Source organism: Microcaecilia unicolor, chromosome 5 (genome assembly GCF_901765095.1).
Source record: "Microcaecilia unicolor chromosome 5, aMicUni1.1, whole genome shotgun sequence".
NCBI classification, from domain to species: Eukaryota; Metazoa; Chordata; class Amphibia; order Gymnophiona; family Siphonopidae; genus Microcaecilia; species Microcaecilia unicolor.
This window is the reverse complement of record NC_044035.1, coordinates 5185151-5210053: the sequence shown is the minus strand read 5'-3', so window position 1 is coordinate 5210053 and position 24903 is coordinate 5185151. Positions and strand designations below refer to the sequence as shown.

General features: G+C 44.7%; 2 protein-coding genes across 4 annotated transcripts in view; one reads left to right on the top strand and one right to left on the bottom strand.

Moving 5' to 3' along the window:
- Positions 1 to 10258, bottom strand: part of MCMBP (minichromosome maintenance complex binding protein) — a 61170-nt gene extending 50912 nt beyond the window's left edge. For both annotated transcript variants that reach the window (XM_030202609.1, XM_030202611.1), the window contains exons 1-2: positions 10059 to 10258; positions 1601 to 1686 (exon numbers count right to left, since the gene is read on the bottom strand). In XM_030202609.1, the coding sequence (XP_030058469.1) occupies positions 1601 to 1686; positions 10059 to 10116 (144 nt within the window). In that variant the 5' untranslated portion in view covers positions 10117 to 10258. The remainder of the gene's footprint in view (positions 1 to 1600; positions 1687 to 10058) is intronic.
- A 706-nt stretch (positions 10259 to 10964) lies between these two features.
- The window catches only part of SEC23IP (SEC23 interacting protein), a 108252-nt gene continuing 94313 nt past the window's right edge, over positions 10965 to 24903 (top strand). For both annotated transcript variants that reach the window (XM_030202608.1, XM_030202607.1), the window contains exon 1: positions 10965 to 11138. In XM_030202608.1, the coding sequence (XP_030058468.1) occupies positions 11012 to 11138 (127 nt within the window). In that variant the 5' untranslated portion in view covers positions 10965 to 11011. The remainder of the gene's footprint in view (positions 11139 to 24903) is intronic.

The following is a 24903-nucleotide window of genomic DNA, read 5'->3' as shown; positions in this document are numbered from 1 at the left end:
CTAAAAAAAGCACAATGGACCTAACCAATTACCGCCCAGTAGCATCTATTCCGCTCATAACCAAACTCATGGAGGGCATAGTGACGAAACAACTTACTGAATACCTAAATAAACACTCAATTCTGCACGAGTCTCAATCAGGATTTCGGTCAAATCACAGCACCAACTGTTCTAGTGTCCGCAATGAACTCATTCAAACAGGCAATTGCGACTGGTAACAACATACTCCTCCTACAATTTGACATGTCCAGTGCCTTCGACATGGTTAATCATGGAATACTATTACACATACTAGAATACTTCGGAGTAGGAGGTACAGTTCTCAAGTGGTTCACAGGATTCCTGACCACAAGATCATACCAAGTAACAACGAACGCGGACATATCAGCCCCATGGATACCTGAATGTGAAGTTCCCCAAGGATCCCCCCTCTCACCAACCCTCTTTAACCTAATGATGATACCTCTAGCCAAACTACTAGCCAACCAAAACCTCAACCCCTACATATATGCAGACGATGTCACGATTTACATCCCGTTCAAACATGATCTAAATGAACTCACCAACGAGATCAACCAAAGCCTCCAAATCATGCACTCCTGGGTGGATGCATTTCAGCTAAAACTTAACGCATAAAAGACACGTCTTGTACTCACCTCACAACATAACACAAACAACTTCACCACCATAACCACACCATACTGTTCTCTTCACGTCTCACAAAATCTGAAAATTCTTCGAGTTACCATTGATCGAAACCTCACACTTGATGCCCATGTGAAGAATACGACAAAAAAAATGTTCCACTCCATGTGGAAACTCAAAAGAGTAAAACCTTTCTTCCTGAGATACATCTTCCGGACCCTGATACAGTCAATGGTAATAAGTCACCTGGACTACTGTAACGTACTGTACGCTGGCTGCAAAGAACAGACTACCAAAAACTCCAAACAGCCCAGAATACCGCCGCCAGACTCATATTTGGAAAAACTAAATACAAAAGTGCAAAACCCCTAAGAGAGAAACTCCACTGGCTCCCACTTAAGGAATGCATCGCGTTCAAGATCTGCACTATTGTACACAAAATTATTCACGCAGACGTCCCAACCTATATGCTAAACCTCGTGCACCTGCCTCCCAGAAACGCCAAAAAATCCTCCCGCAAATTTCTCAATCTGCACTTCCCCAGGACTAAAATACAAGCTGATACATGCCACTACCTTCTCATACACGAGCACGCAGTTGTGGAATGAACTACCCACTGCCTTGAAAACTATTGACGAAATAACCAACTTTCGCAAAGCTCTGAAGACGTATCTCTTCAACAAAGCCTACAAAGAGAACCCATAGCCTTACTAAATTACTTTGCCAACCTACCCAGTTATGAAAGTCTACTTTCTATACTTACCTGACTCACACATTTCCTCTTTCCTCTCCCTTACTTAATCTTTGTACATCACTAATTGTATCTGATATCCTGGAATGCCAATGTCATAACAGGACTCTGCAAGCCACATTGAGCCTGCAAATAGGTGGGAAAAATGTGGGATACAAATGCAATAAATAAATAAAAACACATGAATAAGCAGGAAACTCTTACCCATTTTGAAGCATTATTTTCTTTTAGCTTCTCTCTAAAATATTCAGTAACTTTCTTCTCCCACTCCAGGTTTGGACCATTATGTGCTAGAGAGACAGTGACATTAAGGATTAACTTCTCATACTGCCACAAAAGCCCAACTGTGTTAGCATGACATTAACTTTACCACAATTCAAGACACCTTTCAGATGCTGCACTAGTAATGCCCTGTACAAACCAAAGCCAGGATTTAAATCTCACTTCTCCCATTTAAAAAAAAAAAAAAAAAATCCCAATTATTAAAAGTCATTACAGAATGTTCTTAAAAGTTTTAAAGACATAAACAACAACCTAACTTTGTTCTAATTATATTCTGTAAACAATGCAAGTTAAGAGCAGTATATGGGGATAAGAGAACAGACCACAACGGCCCTTCACACACACACACAATTAAGCCATTCTCTCTTTAAACATGCAAAGACAAAGATGAACAATAAATAGAAGATTCTAGAAGATGGAACAGATCTGGGCAAGGAAGAGGAGTCTGGATATATAAACAAAAGGGACAGGAAAAGGAACAGAAAGTGAAAAGTGAGCATATATTCCTACAGAATTGAGGAATAAGGTTTATGATTTTAAACGTACTCTCTAATGTACTGAGGAAAATTGCTGAAGGGAAAATATATCATTGCATTAGGCTATAAAAGAAACCCTCTGAATATTTTAGCAATGTCCTTGTATGAATGAGAAAGAAAAACATATGCAAATTGCATAACAGAGAAATAAAAAATCCAGTTATCCAAATGGAACAGCAACATAACTTTAGAATTGCCATACTGAATCAGAACATAGTAGGTGACGGCAGAAAAAGACCTGCACGGTCCATCCAGCCTGCCCAACAAGATAAACTCATATGTGCTACTTTTTGTGCATACTCTACCTTGATTTGTACCTGTCCTCTTCAGGGCATAGACCGTATAAGTCTGCCCAGCACTATCCCCGCTTCCCACCACCGGCTCTGACACAGACTGTATAAGTCTGCCCAAGACTATCCCGCCTCCCAACCACCAGCCCCGCCTCCCACCACCGGCTCTGGCACAGACTGTATAAGTCTGCCCAGCACTATCCCCGCCTCTGGCACAGACCGTATAGGTCTGCCCAGCACTATCCCTGCATCCCAACCACCAGTCCCGCTTCCCACCACCGGCTCTGACACAGACTGTATAAGTCTGCCAGCACTATCCCCAACTCCCAACCACCAGCCCCGCCTCCCACCACCGGCTCTGGCACAGACCGTATAAGTCTGCCCAGCACTATCCCTGCCTCCCACCACCGGCTCTGGCACAGACCGTATAAGTCTGCCCAGCCACTATCCCCACCTCCCAACCACCAGCCCCGCCTCCCACCACCAGCTCTGGTACAGACCGTATAAGTCTGCCCAGCACTATCCCCTCCTCCCAACCACCAGCCCCGTCTCCCACCACCGGCTCTGGCACAGACCGTATAAGTCTGCCCAGCACTATCCCCGCCTCCCAACCACCAGCCCCGCCTTCCACCACTGGCTCTGGCACAGACCGTATAAGTCTGCCCAGCACTATCCCCGCCTCCCAACCACCAGCCCCGCCTTCCACCACTGGCTCTGGCACCCAATCTCGGCTAAGCTTCTGAGGATCCCTTCCTTCTGAACAGGATTCCTTTATGTTTATCCCACGCATGTTTGAATTCTGTACTGTTTTCATTTCATGAACAAAGGTCCATCTAGCCTAGCACCCTGCTTCTAATAGTGGCCAATCCAGGTCACAATTACCTGAAAGATCCCAAAAGTAGCAAAAGTCCATGCTACTGTGATTTTCCCCCTAAGTCTACCCTTAAGAATATCTTCAGGGCGGGAAAATTTGAACATGCTGCGACCTTCAGGTCAGTAAATATTCGTATAGCGTTTTATCTTTAAGAGACTGCTTGTCTTGAATTCTCATGTTTTAGAGGAGCATCACTTTACAGTACTGCTACTCTACTGGAGACACATCTAGCCAGTTGGATTTTCAAGATTATCACAATGAATACGCAAAGAACAATTTGCATATAAGAGACCCACTCTATTATATGCATACTAGTAAAAGAGGCCGTTTCAGAGCAAATGAAACGGGCGCTAGCAAGGTTTTCGTCCCCAACACCCCCCCCCCTCCCTGGCCAACCCCTTCGTTGTTCTGCCATTGCTCCGCCCCCAACGTCATGATGTTTGACGTGAGGGCGGGGCCCGGAGCGATTCCCCCCCCCCCCCGCCAACCCCTTCGTTGTTCTGCCATTGCTCCGCCCTCGAGGGCGGGGCCCAGAGCGATTTTGGTGGCTTCACCACCACGAACTTTTTTGAAGGAAGTCAGGGCTTGGCTTCACTGACGTCAGTGTCCTCAGAATGTTGAGGGTGAGTTTTATTATATGCATACTAGTAAAAAAAGGCCCGTTTCTGGAGCCAATGAAACGGGCGCTAGCAAGGCTTTCCTGTGCCCCCCCCCCCCCACCGAACGCACCTTGGTTGTTAGTGAGGGAATTGCGCCGCCGTGGCTGCCGTCGATGTGTGACTGTGGCCCCCCCACCCAACGCACCTTCGTGGTCAGTGGGTGGCCCATTGCGGCGCCCTGGCCGTCGTCGATGTGAGTGACCTGCTCTGCCTCCACCCTCAACGTCATCATGTTTGACGCGAGGGCGGGGCCCCGAGACTGTGATTTTGTTGGCTTCAGAGCTTCAAACTTACGAACCTTGGCTTCAGTGACGTCATCAGACAATAGAACGTTAAGGTTTGAGTTTTATATATATATAGATTTTTCCCAAGCATATATATTTTATTTATTTTTGTTACATTTGTACCCCGCACTTTCCCACTCATGGCAGGCTCAATGCGGCTTACATATTGTATACAGGTACTTATTTGTACCTATTCAGTGTGGTAATCTGAAAATAAAACTAGCTATGTACTATCATTTTTATTGCACTTAAAAACAACCTAAAGCCCTCGGGGGTGCGGTTAGATTCCTTGCCAGGAATCCCACTGGACCACCAGGGTATTATTTATTTTCAAGGGGTTTATGTCTTGGGGGGGGGGGGGGGGGCTGGAGTCCACCGGACCAGTAGGCCCCCATGTCTTTTGGGGGGAAGTGGTGGGAGTGATTCCCATTCCTCTCCAATGCCTTGGCAAGCCCTAATGCCAGCTCCAAGCTTGTGCTACCAGCTCAGCATTGGGGAGGAATAGAGAATCGGGAGGCAGGGCTGGTGGTTGGGAGGCGGGGATAGTGCTCAGCAGACTTATACGGTCTGTGCCAGAGCCGGTGGTGGGAGGCAGGGATAGTGCTGGGCAGACTTATACGGTCTGTGCCGGGGCTGGTGGTTGGGAGGCGGGGATAGTGCTGGGCAGACTTATACGGTCTGTGCTCTGCAGAACACAGGTACAAATCAAAGTAGGGTATACACAAAATTAGCACATATGAGTTATCTTGTTGGGCAGACTGGATGGACCATGCAGATCTTTTTCTGCCATCATCTACTATGTAAGTGTTCCTTTTACAGCTTCCCTTTTAACAGGGCAGAATCTTCCTATTGATATAAATGAATTTGATTTAAATGAAATACACCATGTGATAGTCTTGGGCAAGCCACTATCCCCTGTGGGAAAGGGATTTATTATTGCTCAAAAAATCCTGGCAAAACATCTAAAAATACAATAAATATATATTTATTTATTGGCTGCATTTGTATTCCACATTTTCCTACCTATTTGCAGGCTCAATGTGGCTTATATTATATAGCAATGGCATCACCATTAACATATAAGTTGCCAGGCTCAGCTTGTGATCTGCACCACAAAATTTGGCTCAACAAATTTCACAGCAGTGGGAAACAGAATGTTCTCTCCTTCCTGGGAGCCATTCACAGAAACAGGTTTCACCAGTGTTTCTTTTTAATAGGCTCTTTTAATAGTGACCATACTAGGTGTCACTGAATAAGAGATTAGTCAATACCTATTGCTAAGTGTAACACCCATGGCACCAAGAAAAGAAATAGTTTATCCACCCCTACTGTACCAGTAACAGGGCCAACCCTATCTGATATGTACACTTCAGCAACAAATCAAATGAATACATGGAAATGAATGGAACCCAAACAATGCCGATGAAAGTTTCAGGTGACAGCTCCCTAATTTAGTTTATGACAGGAAAGCGGTTTACAATCCGTAGGAAATTAATGGCAAAAGATATAGACAGTATAATTGGGGTGTACACAGGATACAATAAAAAGATGGGCAAAACCCAGAGAGGGGGTTACCAATAAAAAGAGAGGGCCTGCGAGGTTCAGACTTTTTCTGCATTATCTAAGAATATCTGGGATACTGTCAAACCTCCTTCTGTTGCTCCCACAGCCTGGACCTGCGAGACCCCTGAAGCTTTTCTGCATTACCTAGAAAATACTGTACCTGGATTAGTCCCAAACCTCCTCCTGTTCCCCTGAAGCTTTTCTGCATTACCTAGAAAATACTGAACCCTGAGTTATTCCCAAACCTCCTCCTGTTCCCCTGATGAGTTTTTGCATTACCCTGAAAATACTGTACCTGGATTATTGCCAAACCCTTTCCTGTTCCCAATCCCCTGATCTATACCTGCGATACTCCTGAAGCTTTACTGCATTACCCAGGAAATACTGAACCCTGAGTTATTCCCAAACCTCCTCCTGTTCCCCTGATGAGTTTTTGCATTACCCTGAAAATACTGTACCTGGGTTAGTCCCAATCCCCTTCCTGTTCCCAATCCCCTGACCTATACCTGAGACCCCAGAAGCTTTTCTGCATTACCCTGAAAATACTGTACCCTGAGTTATTCCCAAACCTCCTCCTGTTCCCCTGATGAGTTTTTGCATTACCCTGAAAATACTGTACCTGGGTTATTGCCAAACCCCTTCCTGTTCCCAATCCCCTGACCTATACCTGCGATACTCCTGAAGCTTCATTGCATTACCCAGGAAATACTGTACTTGGGTTACTCCCAAACCTGGTCCTGGAGGCAACCCAGCCAGTCAGGTTTTCAGGATATCCCCAATGAATATTCATGAGATAGATTTGCATACCAAGGAGTCAGTGCATGCAAACCTGTGTCATGAATCTTCATTGTGGATATCCTGAAGATCTGACGGGCCAAACCTCTTCCTGTTCCCAATCCCCTGACCTATACCTGCGATACTCCTGAAGCTTCATTGCATTACCCAGGAAATACTGTACTTGGGTTACTCCCAAACCTGGTCCTGGAGGCAACCCAGCCAGTCAGGTTTTCAGGATATCCCCAATGAAGATTCATGAGATAGATTTGCATACCAAGGAGTCAGTGCATGCAAACCTGTGTCATGAATCTTCATTGTGGATATCCTGAAGATCTGACGGGCCAAACCTCTTCCTGTTCCCAATCCCCTGACCTATACCTGCGATACTCCTGAAGCTTCATTGCATTACCCAGGAAATACTGTACTTGGGTTACTCCCAAACCTGGTCCTGGAGGCAACCCAGCCAGTCAGGTTTTCAGGATATCCCCAATGAATATTCATGAGATAGATTTGCATACCAAGGAGTCAGTGCATGCAAACCTGTGTCATGAATCTTCATTGTGGATATCCTGAAGATCTGACGGGCCAAACCTCTTCCTGTTCCCAATCCCCTGACCTATACCTGCGATACTCCTGAAGCTTCATTGCATTACCCAGGAAATACTGTACTTGGGTTACTCCCAAACCTGGTCCTGGAGGCAACCCAGCCAGTCAGGTTTTCAGGATATCCCCAATGAATATTCATGAGATAGATTTGCATACCAAGGAGTCAGTGCATGCAAACCTGTGTCATGAATCTTCATTGTGGATATCCTGAAGATCTGACGGGCCAAACCTCTTCCTGTTCCCAATCCCCTGACCTATACCTGCGATACTCCTGAAGCTTCATTGCATTACCCAGGAAATACTGTACTTGGGTTACTCCCAAACCTGGTCCTGGAGGCAACCCAGCCAGTCAGGTTTTCAGGATATCCCCAATGAATATTCATGAGATAGATTTGCATACCAAGGAGTCAGTGCATGCAAACCTGTGTCATGAATCTTCATTGTGGATATCCTGAAGATCTGACGGGCCAAACCTCTTCCTGTTCCCAATCCCCTGACCTATACCTGCGATACTCCTGAAGCTTCATTGCATTACCCAGGAAATACTGTACTTGGGTTACTCCCAAACCTGGTCCTGGAGGCAACCCAGCCAGTCAGGTTTTCAGGATATCCCCAATGAATATTCATGAGATAGATTTGCATACCAAGGAGTCAGTGCATGCAAACCTGTGTCATGAATCTTCATTGTGGATATCCTGAAGATCTGACGGGCCAAACCTCTTCCTGTTCCCAATCCCCTGACCTATACCTGCGATACTCCTGAAGCTTCATTGCATTACCCAGGAAATACTGTACTTGGGTTACTCCCAAACCTGGTCCTGGAGGCAACCCAGCCAGTCAGGTTTTCAGGATATCCCCAATGAATATTCATGAGATAGATTTGCATACCAAGGAGTCAGTGCATGCAAACCTGTGTCATGAATCTTCATTGTGGATATCCTGAAGATCTGACGGGCCAAACCTCTTCCTGTTCCCAATCCCCTGACCTATACCTGCGATACTCCTGAAGCTTCATTGCATTACCCAGGAAATACTGTACTTGGGTTACTCCCAAACCTGGTCCTGGAGGCAACCCAGCCAGTCAGGTTTTCAGGATATCCCCAATGAATATTCATGAGATAGATTTGCATACCAAGGAGTCAGTGCATGCAAACCTGTGTCATGAATCTTCATTGTGGATATCCTGAAGATCTGACGGGCCAAACCTCTTCCTGTTCCCAATCCCCTGACCTATACCTGCGATACTCCTGAAGCTTCATTGCATTACCCAGGAAATACTGTACTTGGGTTACTCCCAAACCTGGTCCTGGAGGCAACCCAGCCAGTCAGGTTTTCAGGATATCCCCAATGAATATTCATGAGATAGATTTGCATACCAAGGAGTCAGTGCATGCAAACCTGTGTCATGAATCTTAGTACATAAGTACATAAGTACATAAGTAGTGCCATACTGGGAAAGACCAAAGGTCCATCTAGCCCAGCATCCTGTCACCGACAGTGGCCAATCCAGGTCAAGGGCACCTGGCACGCTCCCCAAACGTAAAAACATTCCAGACAAGTTATACCTAAAAATGCGGAATTTTTCCAAGTCCATTTAATAGCGGTCTATGGACTTGTCCTTTAGGAATCTATCTAACCCCTTTTTAAACTCCGTCAAGCTAACCGCCCGTACCACGTTCTCCGGCAACGAATTCCAGAGTCTAATTACACGTTGGGTGAAGAAATATTTTCTCCGATTCGTTTTAAATTTACCACACTGTAGCTTCAACTCATGCCCTCTAGTCCTAGTATTTTTGGATAGCGTGAACAGTCGCTTCACATCCACCCGATCCATTCCACTCATTATTTATACACTTCTATCATATCTCCCCTCAGCCGTCTCTTCTCCAAGCTGAAAAGCCCTAGCCTTCTCAGCCTCTCTTCATAGGAAAGTCGTCCCATCCCCACTATCATTTTCGTCGCCCTTCGCTGTACCTTTTCCAATTCTACTATATCTTTTTTGAGATACGGAGACCAGTACTGAACACAATACTCCAGGTGAGGTCGCACCATGGAGCGATACAACGGCATTATAACATCCGCACACCTGGACTCCATACCCTTCCTAATAACACCCAACATTCTATTCGCTTTCCTAGCCGCAGCAGCACACTGAGCAGAAGGTTTCAGCGTATCATCGACGACGACACCCAGATCCCTTTCTTGATCCGTAACTCCTAACGCGGAACCTTGCAAGACGTAGCTATAATTCGGGTTCCTCTTACCCACATGCATCACTTTGCACTTGTCAACATTGAACTTCATCTGCCACTTGCACGCCCATTCTCCCAGTCTCGCAAGGTCCTCCTGTAATCGTTCACATTCCTCCTGCGACTTGACGACCCTGAATAATTTTGTGTCATCGGTGAATTTAATTACCTCACTAGTTATTCCCATCTCTAGGTCATTTATAAATACATTAAAAAGCAACGGACCCAGCACAGACCCCTGCGGGACCCCACTAACTACCCTCCTCCACTGAGAATACTGGCCACGCAATCCTACTCTCTGCTTCCTATCTTTCAACCAGTTCTTAATCCATAATAATACCCTACCTCCGATTCCATGACTCTGCAATTTCTTCAGGAGTCTTTCGTGCGGCACTTTGTCAAACGCCTTCTGAAAATCTTCATTGTGGAAATCCTGAAACCCTGACTGGTCAAAACCTCTTCCTGTTCCCGCGAGACCCCTGAATCTTTTCCCCCTCTTCCCCATCCCCTGAAGCTATTTCTGGCTTTAGCCTCCCACTCACCGAACAGCTCCTGAACTACACCGAGAGGGTTCAGTAGCCAGTCCCGACTGCACGGCATTTTCACTGAAGGAAACGGGCACCGCCTTCCCCGCTGCAAACTCTCTTGGCGCCTCCGACCTGCGGAAGCTCAGCTCAACCCGCGTTACCCTTCCCTCTTCCGCCTTGCTTGCTACAAGCCGCAACGGCGGGAAATAACGTCATGACGTTCTACCCTTCTCTGGGCAAACGCGTGTACGCAAAACCGCCATCTTTGTGAGGGGCAGCTGTCAGTGTCTGGAGGGGGGAAATGCCGGTGCTGATTGGGCTGTATCTGACATCGTCCAGGTCATCCTCCAAGCCGTGTCTGTTTATGGGTTCTGCCTTCCCATTGGCTGGCCTAGTTCCGTTCCCCCACTGTAGTGATTTCTTTCAATTGGCTAAGTAAGTAAAGCTGTGCGTCCAATTGGATAATGAGTTGGGCGGGACTGTGCTGAGCAAGGAGGTTAGATTAAATCTCTCTCAGGCTGAGTTCTACCGTTCTCTTCAACCTCCCTTTATCCAACCTTCTCTCTTGACGGGTATGAGTTGGGCGAGGCTGTGCTGCTGTGGGCTATCCCATTGGCTGCTGACTCCGGCCTAATTTTGCTGTTCCATTGGTTAGTGAATTGGGCAGGGCTGTGCTATGCTCTTCCATTTCATTAGCTGTGGTGAGTTGGGCGGGGCTGTGCTGCTCTTGTCGGTTCCATTGGCTGGTGGATTGTGCCGGAGCCAATGAGGTTACAGTGAGTTGGCCCTGTCTGGGTTGGGTAAGTTTTGTTCTGCGCTGCCATTGGCTACGCTTGTCGGGGCGCGTCTTGAGAGTCAGTGTGGGATTGGCTGTTGGCTTGGTGCGTGCGTGCGCGCGCAGGATCCGGCTCCGGATTTTGACGTGCCGTGTGTGTGTGTACGTGGAGACGTGTAAGAGCGGCTCTGACATGGCGGATAAGAGGCTGAACGGCTCCTCCGCCACCAACTTACTGTTCTCCTCTGCCACCGACTTCAGCTTTAGCGTCCCCTTCATCCCGGTGAGCCAGCCGGCTGAGTCCGCCGTGTTGCCTGCGGGTAAGAGGAGGGGGTTGGGGCTGGCTGGCTCCCAGTTCTCGCAACAGGTTGCTCCGGTAGCTGTGGAAGGGGCGTAGCCAGAGCCCGAGGTTGGGGGCACAGTTTGAATACCCCCCCTCTGTCCCCCACCCCCTCACAAATAGCTTTGCTAAAGAAGGCTTCGGCTGGCTGGGGTTGTGGACCCCCCCCCCCCCCCCCCCGGCACCAAACCAGGGGCCTGGATGAAGTTTGCAGGGCCCAGGCCCCCCCATAGCTACGCCCCACTGGTCGCCCATCCTCTGAATTTGGGTTTTGCACAAGAGACTTGCAGGCATCTCCTGTGCTGTATATTCAGGGTGGAGAGCCTGAAAACCAGACTGACTTGAGAAACACCTGCTCTCTTGACAACGGCTTTAAAGTTTTTGCATTACTACTTACTACTACTTAACATTTCTAGAGCGCTACTAGGGTTACGCAGCGCTGTACAATTTAACATGGAAGGACAGTCCCTGCTCAAAGAGCTTACAATCTAAAAAGACAGGTGTACAATCTAAAGACAAGTGTAGAGTCCGTCTGGTAGGTAATACTATATTTCATGAGAGGTTAGGTGCCGAACGCGGCATTGAAGAGGTGAGTTTTAAGCAGAGATTTGAAAATGGGTAGGGAGGGAGCTTGGCGTAGGGGTTGAGGAAGATTGTTCCAGGCAAAGGGTGAGGCAAGGCAGAATGAGCGGAGCCTGGAGTTGGCAGTGGTGGAGAAGGGAACTGACCAACCTACCTGCTAGCTTCTCAGCCATTGACTTACCTACTCGCCAGTCTAAAATCCAGCTCTGTCTATCCACTTAACCCTCAGTCGCCTCAGTCACTCCATAGGCACCTGTTAACGACCTATCACCTGAGGTGTTTATTGCTTAAAACGTCAGTAGAGGAGTGTGGGAGCCGTGTTAGTCCACTCTTAAGGTTATCAATAGAAATCAAACAAAATAAAACATGGAAAAGAAAATAAGATACCTTTTTTATTGGACATAACTTAATACATTTCTTGATTAGCTTTCAAAGGTCGCCCTTCTTCCTCAGATCGGAAATAAGCAAATGTGCTAGCTGACAGTGTATATAAGTGAAAACATTCAAGCATTACTATGACAGTCTGACAGGGTGGGAAGGAAGTATGCATGGGGACATCAAAGCATATCATTGATATTCGAACAGGATGGGTGTGGATAGGTGAGGGGTAGGGTGATCAACAGAGAAATACAGCTTTATGGTTTATAATGAGGTAGGAACCCCAGGTCCTTGTTAAGTCCTTTCTGTTGGATGTTAAAATATTCAATCAAAAGTTCTAGGTATATAGCAATACAGTAAATGATGACAGAAAAAAAAGTCATCTGGCCTATTTAGTGTGCCCAGTTACTCAGACCCCATTGATGTGACCACCTGCAGGATTTCTCCTCATCCAAGACACTCTTGCGTTTTCTTGCGTAGAAGAGTATGAAAGCCCCCACTTAATTCTCTCTAGTACTTTGTCTTTTCTATGGGTGAAAATCGAGCTCTCTAATGTCAGTAGTAGTTACTTCCAGGTTCCCCTGCATAGGCTGCAAGCAGACCTAACTATATGAATATCTACATTACTTCTAGGAGATAAGTTACAGAGCTTGTTGCTATTGGTCTGGTTCTAATATCCCACTATGATCTAAATTGGGGCGTCCAAAACTTGTCACTTTTTCTGTATTAGTTATTAGATTGGGTTATTGTAACATTTACATAGGCTGCCAGTGCTCTCATTATTATTATTATTAGCATTTGTATAGTGCTACCAGATGCATGCATTGCTGAACACCTGATACAAAGAGACAGGCCCTGCTCAAAAGAGCTTACAATCTAAATAATACAGACAAACAAGACAGTAATGGGTGAGAAGGGAGGAAGGGACAAGGTGAATGCGGAAGTTGCTGTCAGTTGGTTAGGTGAATCAACCGAGCCGTGTTCTTTATACTTTGCATGAATGTATTATACTTTGTGTGAATTTAGTTCTCCTCTGTTTGTTTTCTTCTGTGCGATAATATCTGTTCTGTCAATAATTGTAGTTCCTTTTCTTTTTCTTTATGGACATTGCTCAGTTCTGCCCAGGCAGCTAGAGCAGTCTAGTATATCTAATAAAGTAAAAGTATATAAGTTCTAAAAAAGCTGCAGTCCCTCCAAAACACTGCTATTAAACTTCTTTGTCATGCATGTCGATTTGACCTTGTTTCTCCTCTGCCTCAGGCTCATCAGTGACTTCCAGTTGAGCACTGTACTGTATTCAACACCATTACACTTGCCTTTAAATCTTTTCAAATAGGTCTCCCCCTTTACCTCACTTACAGTTCTGTACTCCCCAGCTCGTGTGTTACGCTCCTTGAATGACCATAGGCTTGTTTTACCTGGTGCTAAAAAGGCTCAACTAGATTCCACCAGATGTCGGACTCTTTATTTTTCAGCACCATTCCTTTGGAACTCACTGCCCCTCTTGATTCAAACTGAATTATCCTTAAAAATTTTTTAAAAAGTGGCTTTTTCATAACACATTTGCTCCTTTATAAGTTGGTTTGTCTGGCTCTGGTAAGTTATCTCTTGTCCTTGCTTCTGCTCTTATCTCCTGTACCCTGTCGTCTTACCCTGCTGTATGAATGGAATGTTCCCTACTTTCCTGTCAGATTTTCTAGTTCCTTTTCCTATTGTGTTGTATTCTAATTGTGAATTGCTTTGATCTGTCTGTTAGCAAAGGCGGCATAGCAAATACGAATGAACTATAAACTCTGCAGATTTATGAATATCCAGTATATATAGGTTTGTTGTGAATATCTTGAAAAGCTGACTGGTTTGGGATCGCCATGCCCTGTTCAGGAAGCCCTGATCAAAGTAGCAACCATTATTAGGGAACCTGCCAGATGGACCCAGTTACTGGTTGATGTTATCATACCCTGTCAGCCAACCCAGCCATACAGATGCAAGCATTACTTGTAGGATGACTAATCTGTTTTAATAACCCTTCTTCCTGAGCTCCACAGTTTTAGCAACTAAGGGTTTCTGACATTTCTCCTTCCTCTTTGGTACTTGCTACATGACATTTCATTCTAGGACGTCCTTTTTCCTTGAAGTGGATTTATCTTTAGTATATTTTAAGGTCTCTAGCATATCTTCTGTGTCTCACTTGCCTAGGATATCCTTGTTTAGATCTGTAAGCCTCATCTCATAGGGCTTATGTTGCTCCTGCACAGTTTTGGCAACCCTTTTCTGACTTCCTTGAGTTCTAGCTGTATCTGTCTGGAGATGAAATCTCTAGAACTGGACACGATACTCCAGATGAGGCCTCATTATTGACCTATACAAATGCATAATTGTGTCATCTTTTCTATTGTACACTGCATAAGTACATAAGTACATAAGTAGTGCCATACTGGGAAAGACCAAAGGTCCATCTAGCCCAGCATCCTGTCACCGACAGTGGCCAATCCAGGTCAAGGGCACCTGGCACGCTCCCCAAACGTAAAAACATTCCAGACAAGTTATACCTAAAAATGAGGAATTTTTCCAGTCCATTTAATAGCGGTCTATGGACTTGTCCTTTAGGAATCTATCTAACCCCTTTTTAAACTCCGTCAAGCTAACCGCCCGTACCACGTTCTCCGGCAATGAATTCCAGAGTCTAATTACACGTTGGGTGAAGAAAAATTTTCTCCGATTCGTTTTAAATTTACCACACTGTAGCTTCAACTCATGCCCTCTAGTCCTAGTATTTTTGGATAGCGTGAACAGTCGCTTCACATCCACCCGATCCATTCCACTCATTATTTTATACACTTCTATCATATCTCCCCTCAGCCGTCTCTTCTCCAAGCTGAAAAGCCCTAGCCTTCTCAGCCTCTCTTCATAGGAAAGTCGTCCCATCCCCACTATCATTTTCGTCGCCCTTCGCTGTACCTTTTCCAATTCTACTATATCTTTTTTGAGATACGGAGACCAGTACTGAACACAATACTCCAGGTGCGGTCGCACCATGGAGCGATACAACGGCATTATAACATCCGCACACCTGGACTCCATACCCTTCTTAATAACACCCAACATTCTATTCGCTTTCCTAGCCGCAGCAGCACACTGAGCAGAAGGTTTCAGCGTATCATCGACGACGACACCCAGATCCCTTTCTTGATCCGTAACTCCTAACGCGGAACCTTGCAAGACGTAGCTATAATTCGGGTTCCTCTTACCCACATGCATCACTTTGCACTTGTCAACATTGAACTTCATCTGCCACTTGCACGCCCATTCTCCCAGTCTCGCAAGGTCCTCCTGTAATCGTTCACATTCCTCCTGCGACTTGACGACCCTGAATAATTTTGTGTCATCGGCGAATTTAATTACCTCACTAGTTATTCCCATCTCTAGGTCATTTATAAATACATTAAAAAGCAACGGACCCAGCACAGACCCCTGCGGGACCCCACTAACTACCCTCCTCCACTGAGAATACTGGCCACGCAATCCTACTCTCTGCTTCCTATCTTCAACCAGTTCTTAATCCATAATAATACCCTACCTCCGATTCCATGACTCTGCAATTTCTTCAGGAGTCTTTCGTGCGGCACTTTGTCAAACGCCTTCTGAAAATCCAGATATACAATATCAACCGGCTCCCCATTGTCCACATGTTTGCTTACCCCCCTCAAAAAAATGCATTAGATTGGTGAGGCAAGACTTCCCTTCACTAAATCCGTGCTGACTTTGTCTCATCAGTCCATGTTTTGTATATGCTCTGCAATTTTATTCTTAATAATAGCCTCCACCATCTTGCCCGGCACCGACGTCAGACTCACCGGTCTATAATTTCCCGGATCTCCTCTGGAACCTTTCTTAAAAATCGGAGTAACATTGGCTACCCTCCAGTCTTCCGGTATTACACTCGATTTTAGGGACAGATTGCATATTTCTAACAGTAGCTCCGCAAGTTCATTTTTTAGTTCTATTAATACTCTGGGATGAATACCATCAGGTCCCGGTGATTTACTACTCTTCAGCTTGCTGAACTGACCCATTACATCCTCCAAGGTTACAGAGAATTTGTTTAGTTTCTCCGACTCCCCCGCTTCAAATATTCTTTCCGGCACCGGTGTCCCCCCCAAATCCTCCTCGGTGAAGACCGAAGCAAAGAATTCATTTAATTTCTCCGCTACGGCTTTGTCCTCCTTGATCGCCCCTTTAACACCATTTTCGTCCAGCGGCCCAACCGACTCTTTGGCCGGTTTCCTGCTTTTAATGTATCTAAAAAAGTTTTTACTATGTATTTTTGCTTCCAACGCTAATTTCTTCTCAAAGTCCTTTTTTGCCCTCCTTATCTCCGCTTTGCATTTGGCTTGGCATTCCTTATGATCTATCCTGTTACTTTCAGTTGGTTCTCTTCTCCACTTTCTGAAGGATTGTTTTTTGGCTCTAATGATTTCCTTTATCTTACTGTTTAGCCACGCCGGCTGACGTTTAGTCTTTTTTCCCTTTTTTCTAATACGTGGAATATATTTGTCCTGAACCTCCAGGATGGTGTTTTTAAACAGCATCCACGCCTGATGCAAGTTTTTTACTCTGCGAGCTGCTCCTTTCAGTCTTTTTTTCACCATTTTTCTAATTTTGTCGTAATCACCTTTTCTATAGTTAAGCGCTAGCGTACTTGATTTCCTAGTTTCACTTCCTTCAATGCCAATATCAAAACCGATCATATTATGATCACTGTTATCAAGCGGCCCTCGTATCGTTACCCCCTGCACTAGATCATGAGCACCACTAAGGACTAAGTCTAGTATTTTTCCTTCTCTTGTCGGCTCCTGAACTAGCTGTTCCATGAAGCTGTCCTTGATTTCATCAAGAAATCTTATGTCCCTTGCGTGTACAGATGTTACATTACCCCAGTCTATATGCGGGTAATTGAAATCCCCCATTATTATTGTGTTGCCCAGTTTGTTTGCGTCCCTGATTTCCTTTAACATTTCCGCATCCGTCTGTTCGTCCTGGCCAGGCGGACGGTAGTACACTCCTATCACTATCCTTTTCCCCTTTGCACATGGAATTTCAATCCACAGTGATTCCAAGGAGTGTTTTGCTTCCTGCAGAATTTTCAATCTATTTGATTCAAGGCTCTCGTTAATATACAATGCTACCCCTCCACCAATCCGATTCACCCTATCACTACGATATAATTTGTACCCCGGTATGACAGTGTCCCACTGGTTATCCTCCTTCCACCAGGTCTCAGAGATGCCTATTATATCTAATTTTTCATTTAGTGCAATATATTCTAACTCCCCCATCTTATTTCTTAGGCTCCTGGCATTCGCATATAGACATTTCAAACTATGTTGTTGTTCCTAAGTACATCATGCTTAGTACTTGACAGTATTAATTGGCAATCTTTTGTCTGATTTTTATTGTTATTTAAAGATACCCGATCTACTACAATCTCTTTTGCAACCTCACTATCAGGATACTCTATCTTCCCTGTTATGGTGATATCTTTGAAAGATACCTTATCCCGAACCATGCTCTTTTGAGCGACTGTCGGCCTTCCCCCCATTTCTAGTTTAAAAGCTGCTCTATCTCCTTCTTAAACGCCGATGCCAGCAGCCTGGTCCCACTCTGGTTAAGATGGAGCCCATCCTTTCGGAATAGGCTCCCCCTTCCCCAGAATGTTGCCCAGTTCCTAACAAATCTAAAGCCCTCCTCCCTGCACCATCGTCTCATCCACGCATTGAGACTCTGGAGCTCTGCCTGTCTCTTGGGCCCTGCGCGTGGCACAGGTAGCATTTCAGAAAATGCTACCCTGGAGGATCTGGATTTCAGCTTTCTACCTAAGAGCCTAAATTTTGCTTCCAGAACCTCTCTCCCACATTTTCCTATGTCATTGGTACCCACATGTACCAAGACAGCGGACTCCTCCCCAGCACTATCTAGAATCCTATCTAGTTCTGGCCATTGCCTTCTTGCACTGTTTCTCTACCTGGAAATCATTGGATTTAATCACTCCAGTGTCTCTTTCCTACACCATGGATGGCCTTGGATTATAAAGATATAGCAGACAACCACTCCTCCAAATTGCATAAATGACTTCTCAGTGCTTGGACTTTCTTAGGTGTTCATCAGTTGCAACTCTTAGTAGCAGTGAGATGTGAGACTGAGTGTAATCTTAGGTGTACCTACTGAAGTCACTCAACAGACTCTTGGTTTAGGCAGAAATCCTCAGCAGATCAGAATAGTGATCATACTCCTGGGGCAGAACTTCTATCAGAAGCACCCAAACGTGGCTCATTACACTGCTGAATTATACTGTAACACTATCTGGTTTACCAGCATTTTTTTTTTGTAATAACGTTTATTTCTTTTACGTCCTAATGCTGATTCTGGGCTTTACAGCTAAGGCAGCTGCATGTATGTGTTCTTACTGTGATATGTTTGTATCAGCCTAGTTGAGGTGATGAGATCCCAAATATGAACAGCCTCCAGTAAAGAGAGGGGATGTTGAGAAGTCTTGCGTTACTCCCACAGGGGGAACTCAGCATCAAGCACTAAGAGCAGGTGTCGGAAGTTGGCAGTGGCTTTCTAGTGCGGTGTCACCTGTGTCAAAACTAGCTGGGATGTGCTCCTGTTTCAGTATGGGTGGAGAGCAGGAGGAGGGGGTATAACGGGGTATTATTCAGTGTTTATACTTTTATGTACAATGGTATTGGAAAACACAGTATTTGTGCTAATCTTGTTTACCACAACTAGGGTGATTCTTGTTTCTTTCACCTTTCTGGCACGTTTCCGCAAGAGCAGCATATCGGTACATTCCTTTCAACGTGGGTCGCTGTCACATTGAGTGCATTTTATCATTTTTATAGACTGAAAGTTTGATAAACATATCTCTTTGTTTACTGCAGTAGGATATAGCATTTCATGTGCTATGGTAAAGGCTAAAGTGTAATGGGATTAAAACTCATAATTCCTTATCATCCACAACTGTGCTTCTGTTTTGTGTACGGACATTGAATGAACCAGTTATTTTCTCGCTGTCATGGTGTGTGGCACTTGTCCTGCTACAAGCCCTCAGCGTTGCAGTGTAACTTTGTGAGCAGCAAAGACTGATATTGATCTTTGGTACTCTACTCCAGGGATGGGCAAACACAATGGTCGAGGTCCACAAACCAGCCAGGTTTTCAAGATTTCCACAATGTATATGTGTGAAATTGGTTTGCATGTACTGCTTTGGTCTTTGCAGAAGAAGAGGAAAAATTAGAGTACAGTTAATCACCTATTCTGGATGGCATGCATCTGAGAGTACTGAAATAACTCACATGAAATTGCTGATCTCATGTTCGTAATCTGTAATTAAAATAGTCCATAATACCTGAAGATTGGAGGGTGGCCAATGTAATGCCGATTTATTTTTATTAATATATTTTTTAAAGGGTTCTGGGGGTGATCTGGGAAATTACAGACCGGTATGCCTGACGTCAGTGCCAGGCAATATAGTGGAATCTATTATAAAGATGGTTTAATGGGACAGAGTCCGCATGGGTTCAGCCAAGGTAAGTCTTGCCTCACTAATTTGCTTCATTTCTTTGAAGGCGTGACTAAACATGTAGATAAGGTGAGCCGGTTGATGCAGTGTAACTAGATTTCCAGAAAGCTTTTGACAGTTCCTCATGAGACTCCTGAGAAAATGAGTCATGGGATAGGAGGGAATGTTCTGTTATGGATTAGGAATTGGTTATTGGACAGAAAATAGAGGGTAGGGTTAAATGGCCATTTCTCTCAATGGAGGAGGGTGAATAATGGAGTGCCAGTGGGATCAGTAGTGGGACCGGTGCAATTCAATGTATTTATAAATGATCTGGAAATCGGAATGATAATGTTAAGGGCCTCTTATCAAACCGTACTAGCAGTCAATGATGTGGTAATGCCGAGAAAGCACTTTCACTTTGAACGGGCTTCATTGGCATTTCTGTGTGGGAACTGCTAGTGCAGCTTGATAAGATGTCCTTAATTTGCAGATGACACAACTGTTCAAGGTTGTTAAAAAAAAAAAAAAAAAAACATGCGGACTGTGAAAAATTGCAGGAAGACTTTGGAAGATTGGGCATCCAAATGACAGATGAAGTTTAATGTGGACAAATGCAAAGTGATGCACATTGGAAAGAATAATCTGAATCATAGTTACCTGATTTTAGGGACCATCTTGGGGATTAGCACCAAAGAAAAAGATCTAGGTGTCATCGTAGATAATAAGCTGAAATCATCTGCTCAGTGTGCGGAGGCGGCCAAAAAAGCAAACAGGATGTTAGGAATTATTAGGAAAGGGATGGTGAATAAGACCAAAAATACTATAATGCTTCTGTATCGCTCCATGGTGTGTCTGCACCTAGAGTACTACTACTACTACTATTTGACATTTATAAAGCGCTACTAGGGTTACGCAGCGCTGTACAATAAACGAAGAATGACGGTCCCTGCTCGCTGCACCTAGAGTATTGCATTCGGTTCTGGTACCTTATCTCAAAAATGATATAGCAGAATTAGAAAAGGTTCAAAGAAGAGCGACCAAAATGATAAAGGGGATGGGACTGCTCTCATATGACGGCTGAGGGGGGATGTGATTGAGGTTCACAAAATTCTGAGTGGTTTAGCACGAATATATATATATATATATATATATATATATATATATATATATATATATATATAAATTTGTTTCAGAAACCAAGAAGACTAGGGGACACTCAATGCAGTTACATGGAAATAGTTTAAAAACAAATAGGAGGAAGTAATTCTTCACTCAACAAATAGTTAAAATCTCTGAAAATCCATGCCAGAGGATGTGGTAAAAGCGTTTGAAGTATCTGGGTTTAAAAAAATGTTTGGACAAGTTCCTGGAGGAAAAGTCCATAGTCTGTTATTGAGATAGACATGGAGGAAGCCACTTCTTGCCCTGGAATTGGTAGCATGGAATATTGCTACTATTTGGGTTTCTGCCAGGTACTTGTGACCTGGATTGGCCAGTGTTGGAAGCGGGATACCATTGGTCTGACCCAGTATGGCTATTCTTATGTTCTTATTGTATGCAGATAAATTTCATGCATATTCATTGTGGACATCTTGAAAATCTGTGTAAGTTGTGGCCCACCCTTGTTCTAGTCAGACAGCACGTGGGAGGGTGATTTATGTGGGTTAATAGAACAGGAAGATGTCTATTTTATGTTTAATTTTTATTGATTTAACAAGTCATGGAACAACGTAGCCATGAAAAGTACCAGGCTAAGCAATAGTGAATGGAAATGTTAGTATGTTAAAACAGCAAACTGTGTGATAAAACTTTGACGATTTATAAGTTGACAGTATGCCGGAGGCTTGGGCTCTTTTAGCCTTCCGGCCCAAGTACAGTATGTCAAAATCATTTTAGTAAGCCAAATGTTACATGAACAAGTATTTGTGCAGAACTAAACAAAATTCTTATAGATCCCCAACAAAACCTCTGACCATCCCCCCCTCCCCTGCACGCGCTCATAAGAGGGCCAGTCCCTACAAACCAGAGGATTTAAAAATTTAGTAGGCGACTGCGCGCTCAGGCAGATAAGGTTAACCAAAAAGGTTCCCATGTTTCTTGAAAACTGCGTATCAAAATTAGATATGCCTTGTCTTCCCACCCTTAAAGCAGACAACAACAGGGAGTGCCAAGACTGGAACGTGGGGCTTGCGGGTTCCAGCCAGTGATGCAAAATGGGCTTTAAACCATATATAATAGATTTTTGCAAAAACCATTTAAAACCTCTGGACACAGGTGCTGTATATTGGTATTATCCGAATAATGCAAGTGGCTTCAGTAGGTATCAAAAGCAGTAAATATTGTGTTCCAAAAAGTGGTGATCCTAGGTCAAAACCAAAACATATCTCCAATGTTGCAGCAGGATATGTCTCGCAGAATAATATGGGGCTTTGTCGGTCCTGTGAGGGGAAATATAAAATTGTAAAGCAAATTTGTATAACGTCTCTCACGACACCATGGACTCCTGCCTTTTATGAATAAAACTAGTAAAAAAGGCCCGTTTCTGGAGCAAATGAAACGGGCGCAAGCAAGGTTTTCCTCCCAAAACCCCGCCCTTCCTCCCTCCCTCCTTGTTTCTGAAGCCACTGACGCCATTGCTCCGCCCTCGATGCGTGACGCCATTGCTCCGCTCTCATTATGTTTGATGCGAGGGCGGGGCCCAGAGACTTGGTGCTTTCGGTGGCTTCACCACCACGAACCCTTCATGAAGGAAGTGACGTTAGTGTCCAGAACGTTGAGGGTGAGTTTTATTATATAGGATACTTCAGATGGTCTGAGGACAGTTGACAAGAAAGGTTCTGGGACCATTTCCTCGCCAGTAAAGCATAATCCAAATCTGCAATAGTGTTTTTCAATAATAGGAGAGTGGTACCAGTTGTTGAGATCCCACTGTAAATTCGCCTGTTAAAGTCTCTTGAACATCCTTAGTCAGATTAGTCCATGGTAGTGAAACAAGATAATGCTTAAGCTGTAAATAACCAAAATAATGTGAAGACGCTATGCCAAATTCATGCTGCAAGATCGGCTGCTACTCCATTTACTTCATAGTTCCTAAGAAAGGCGGATTTCTCCACCCTGTCCTCGATCTCAAGTTTATAAATGAGGCTCTTTGATTGTGTTACTTTCATATGGAGTCCTTGCGCTCCGTCATTTCTGCGGTTCAGCCAGGAGACTTCTTAGGCCTCTTTGAGGTCCAGAGCAGTTATCTGCACATCCCCATTTGGCTGCCTCGCCAGTGTTTCCTCCGCTTTGCAGTGTTGGGACAACATTACCGTTCACCTTCTCCAAGGTCGTGGTGGTTGTGGCGGCATTCTTGCAGACCCAGGCTGCGTGTTCAAATCACGTCGGGGTCACCAATGTTGAGAATTGGGGGGTCCCGAGCCCCCCCCCAAGAAGGCTAGAGTGACCTCAATCTGACTCCATCTCTAAATAACACTAGTACTGGGGTAATCCAGGAGTTATGAGGTTTTAAAAGGAATTGCCACTGAGAGAGACGTTAGGTCTCAAATACCGGCATTAGTCCGCCTCTCAGCACTGGCAAGGAATAGATACCAGCCTTATGACAAACTGGATTTAGGCTACAGGTTATATAATGCAGCGAATGATAGCCTGATGTAGCAAAAGCATTTGTACTTACAGCCTTTCATCATTAAGTGAAGCCCACAAATCATCATTTGGAATGAGGAGTTTATTTACAAATCAGACTTTAATCAGATACATTCATCAGACCAATTCTGGATTCAGCTGACCGGAGCTCTGCTGCTTCCGAGGCGGAGAAAAGTTCTCCCGAGGGCTTGCATGCACCCTGCTTTTATACAATTTGGTCACTATACAAGTCTATGGAGAGGGATTTTTTTCTCTAATATTGCTTAATCTATGAGTCATGACCTCCGGCCAGGTGCTCTTCCGTTTTAGTATTGCAACTTGTTGTGCAACTTCCCTTTTTGTAAACACTTCCTTAGATACGGACATCCAAACATCAAAACATGAACAAAACAACTTTTTTATGAAGATATCTAAATTTGGATATATTAGGTTCATATCATTTTGTGATCTGGGTTAGGATTTTAGCCATCAATTCCTTGATCTTGGCTTTTGCACTGCTTTTGAATGTCACACCAAATTCTAATGAGGCCTAGTCAGTGCCTTTTAGCAGTTTAAGCTGTTTAAGGTATGTAAATTGACCCACCACTATTCCAGTGGATGGATCCCAAGCGGGGACACATATTAACTTACAGGTAAAGCACGTCCTTGCTCAGCCAGTCATAGATTTTTAAACCTAGCTGGTATTTTTAGAGCCTGAGTCCTAAAATCTGGCCTTCCACCCTTCCGGTGGGCATCCAGTGAGGGCCTCTTGCTGTAGTATAATTATACAGCGGGCATTCAGATGCATCCCTATTTGGACTGGCTTATTTGCTCACTGTCTCGCAAAGTGAGTGTTCGCACAACAGACAAGGTGGTCTGTCTGCTACAATCCCTCGACTGGGTGATCAATATGCAGAAATGCACCTGACCCTGTCACAGTTGCTGGAATACCTGGAGGTGCTGTTTGACACTCGGGTAGGCAGGGTGTTCCTACCAGAGGCCGTCAGGCTGCAATTGCAGAGTCAACTATCCTCCATGCTGCAAGCTCCCGCCCTCAGGGCATGGGATTATGTGCAGGTACTGGGATAAATGGCAGCGATGTTGGACGTGGGGCCAGGGACCGTATGTGACCTCTGTAGTGCTCTCTGCTCAGCCGTTGGTCACCCCTATCCAAGGACTACATGGTTTGCAATGCGCTGGTGGTTGCTTCTGGGAAATTTGCAGAGAGGGATGCCCCTCACGACACCAAATTGGCTCATAGTGACCACGGATGCCAGCTATCAGCACAACTTCTAAGACATCTATTGCAGAAAGGACTGTGGAAGATAGGAGAGCTAGACTGAATCCTCTGAGATTGCTGATGACTTCTTATTCATCCACAGATTAAAAATCATAACAGTGCCCCTAAGGGCATATTTCTCCTCTCTAGGGCATACAGGGACATTTAACAGGGTGAATTAGGATTCCTTGGGGTAGTAGAAATCAGCTATTGTTGGGGTTGGAAGGGTAGAGGGTGGTGGTGAGGAGGGTTATTATAGTTGCTCGCTGTTTTCTGTTTGTAATTTATACACAATAGTTGCACAGCAGATTGTTCCTT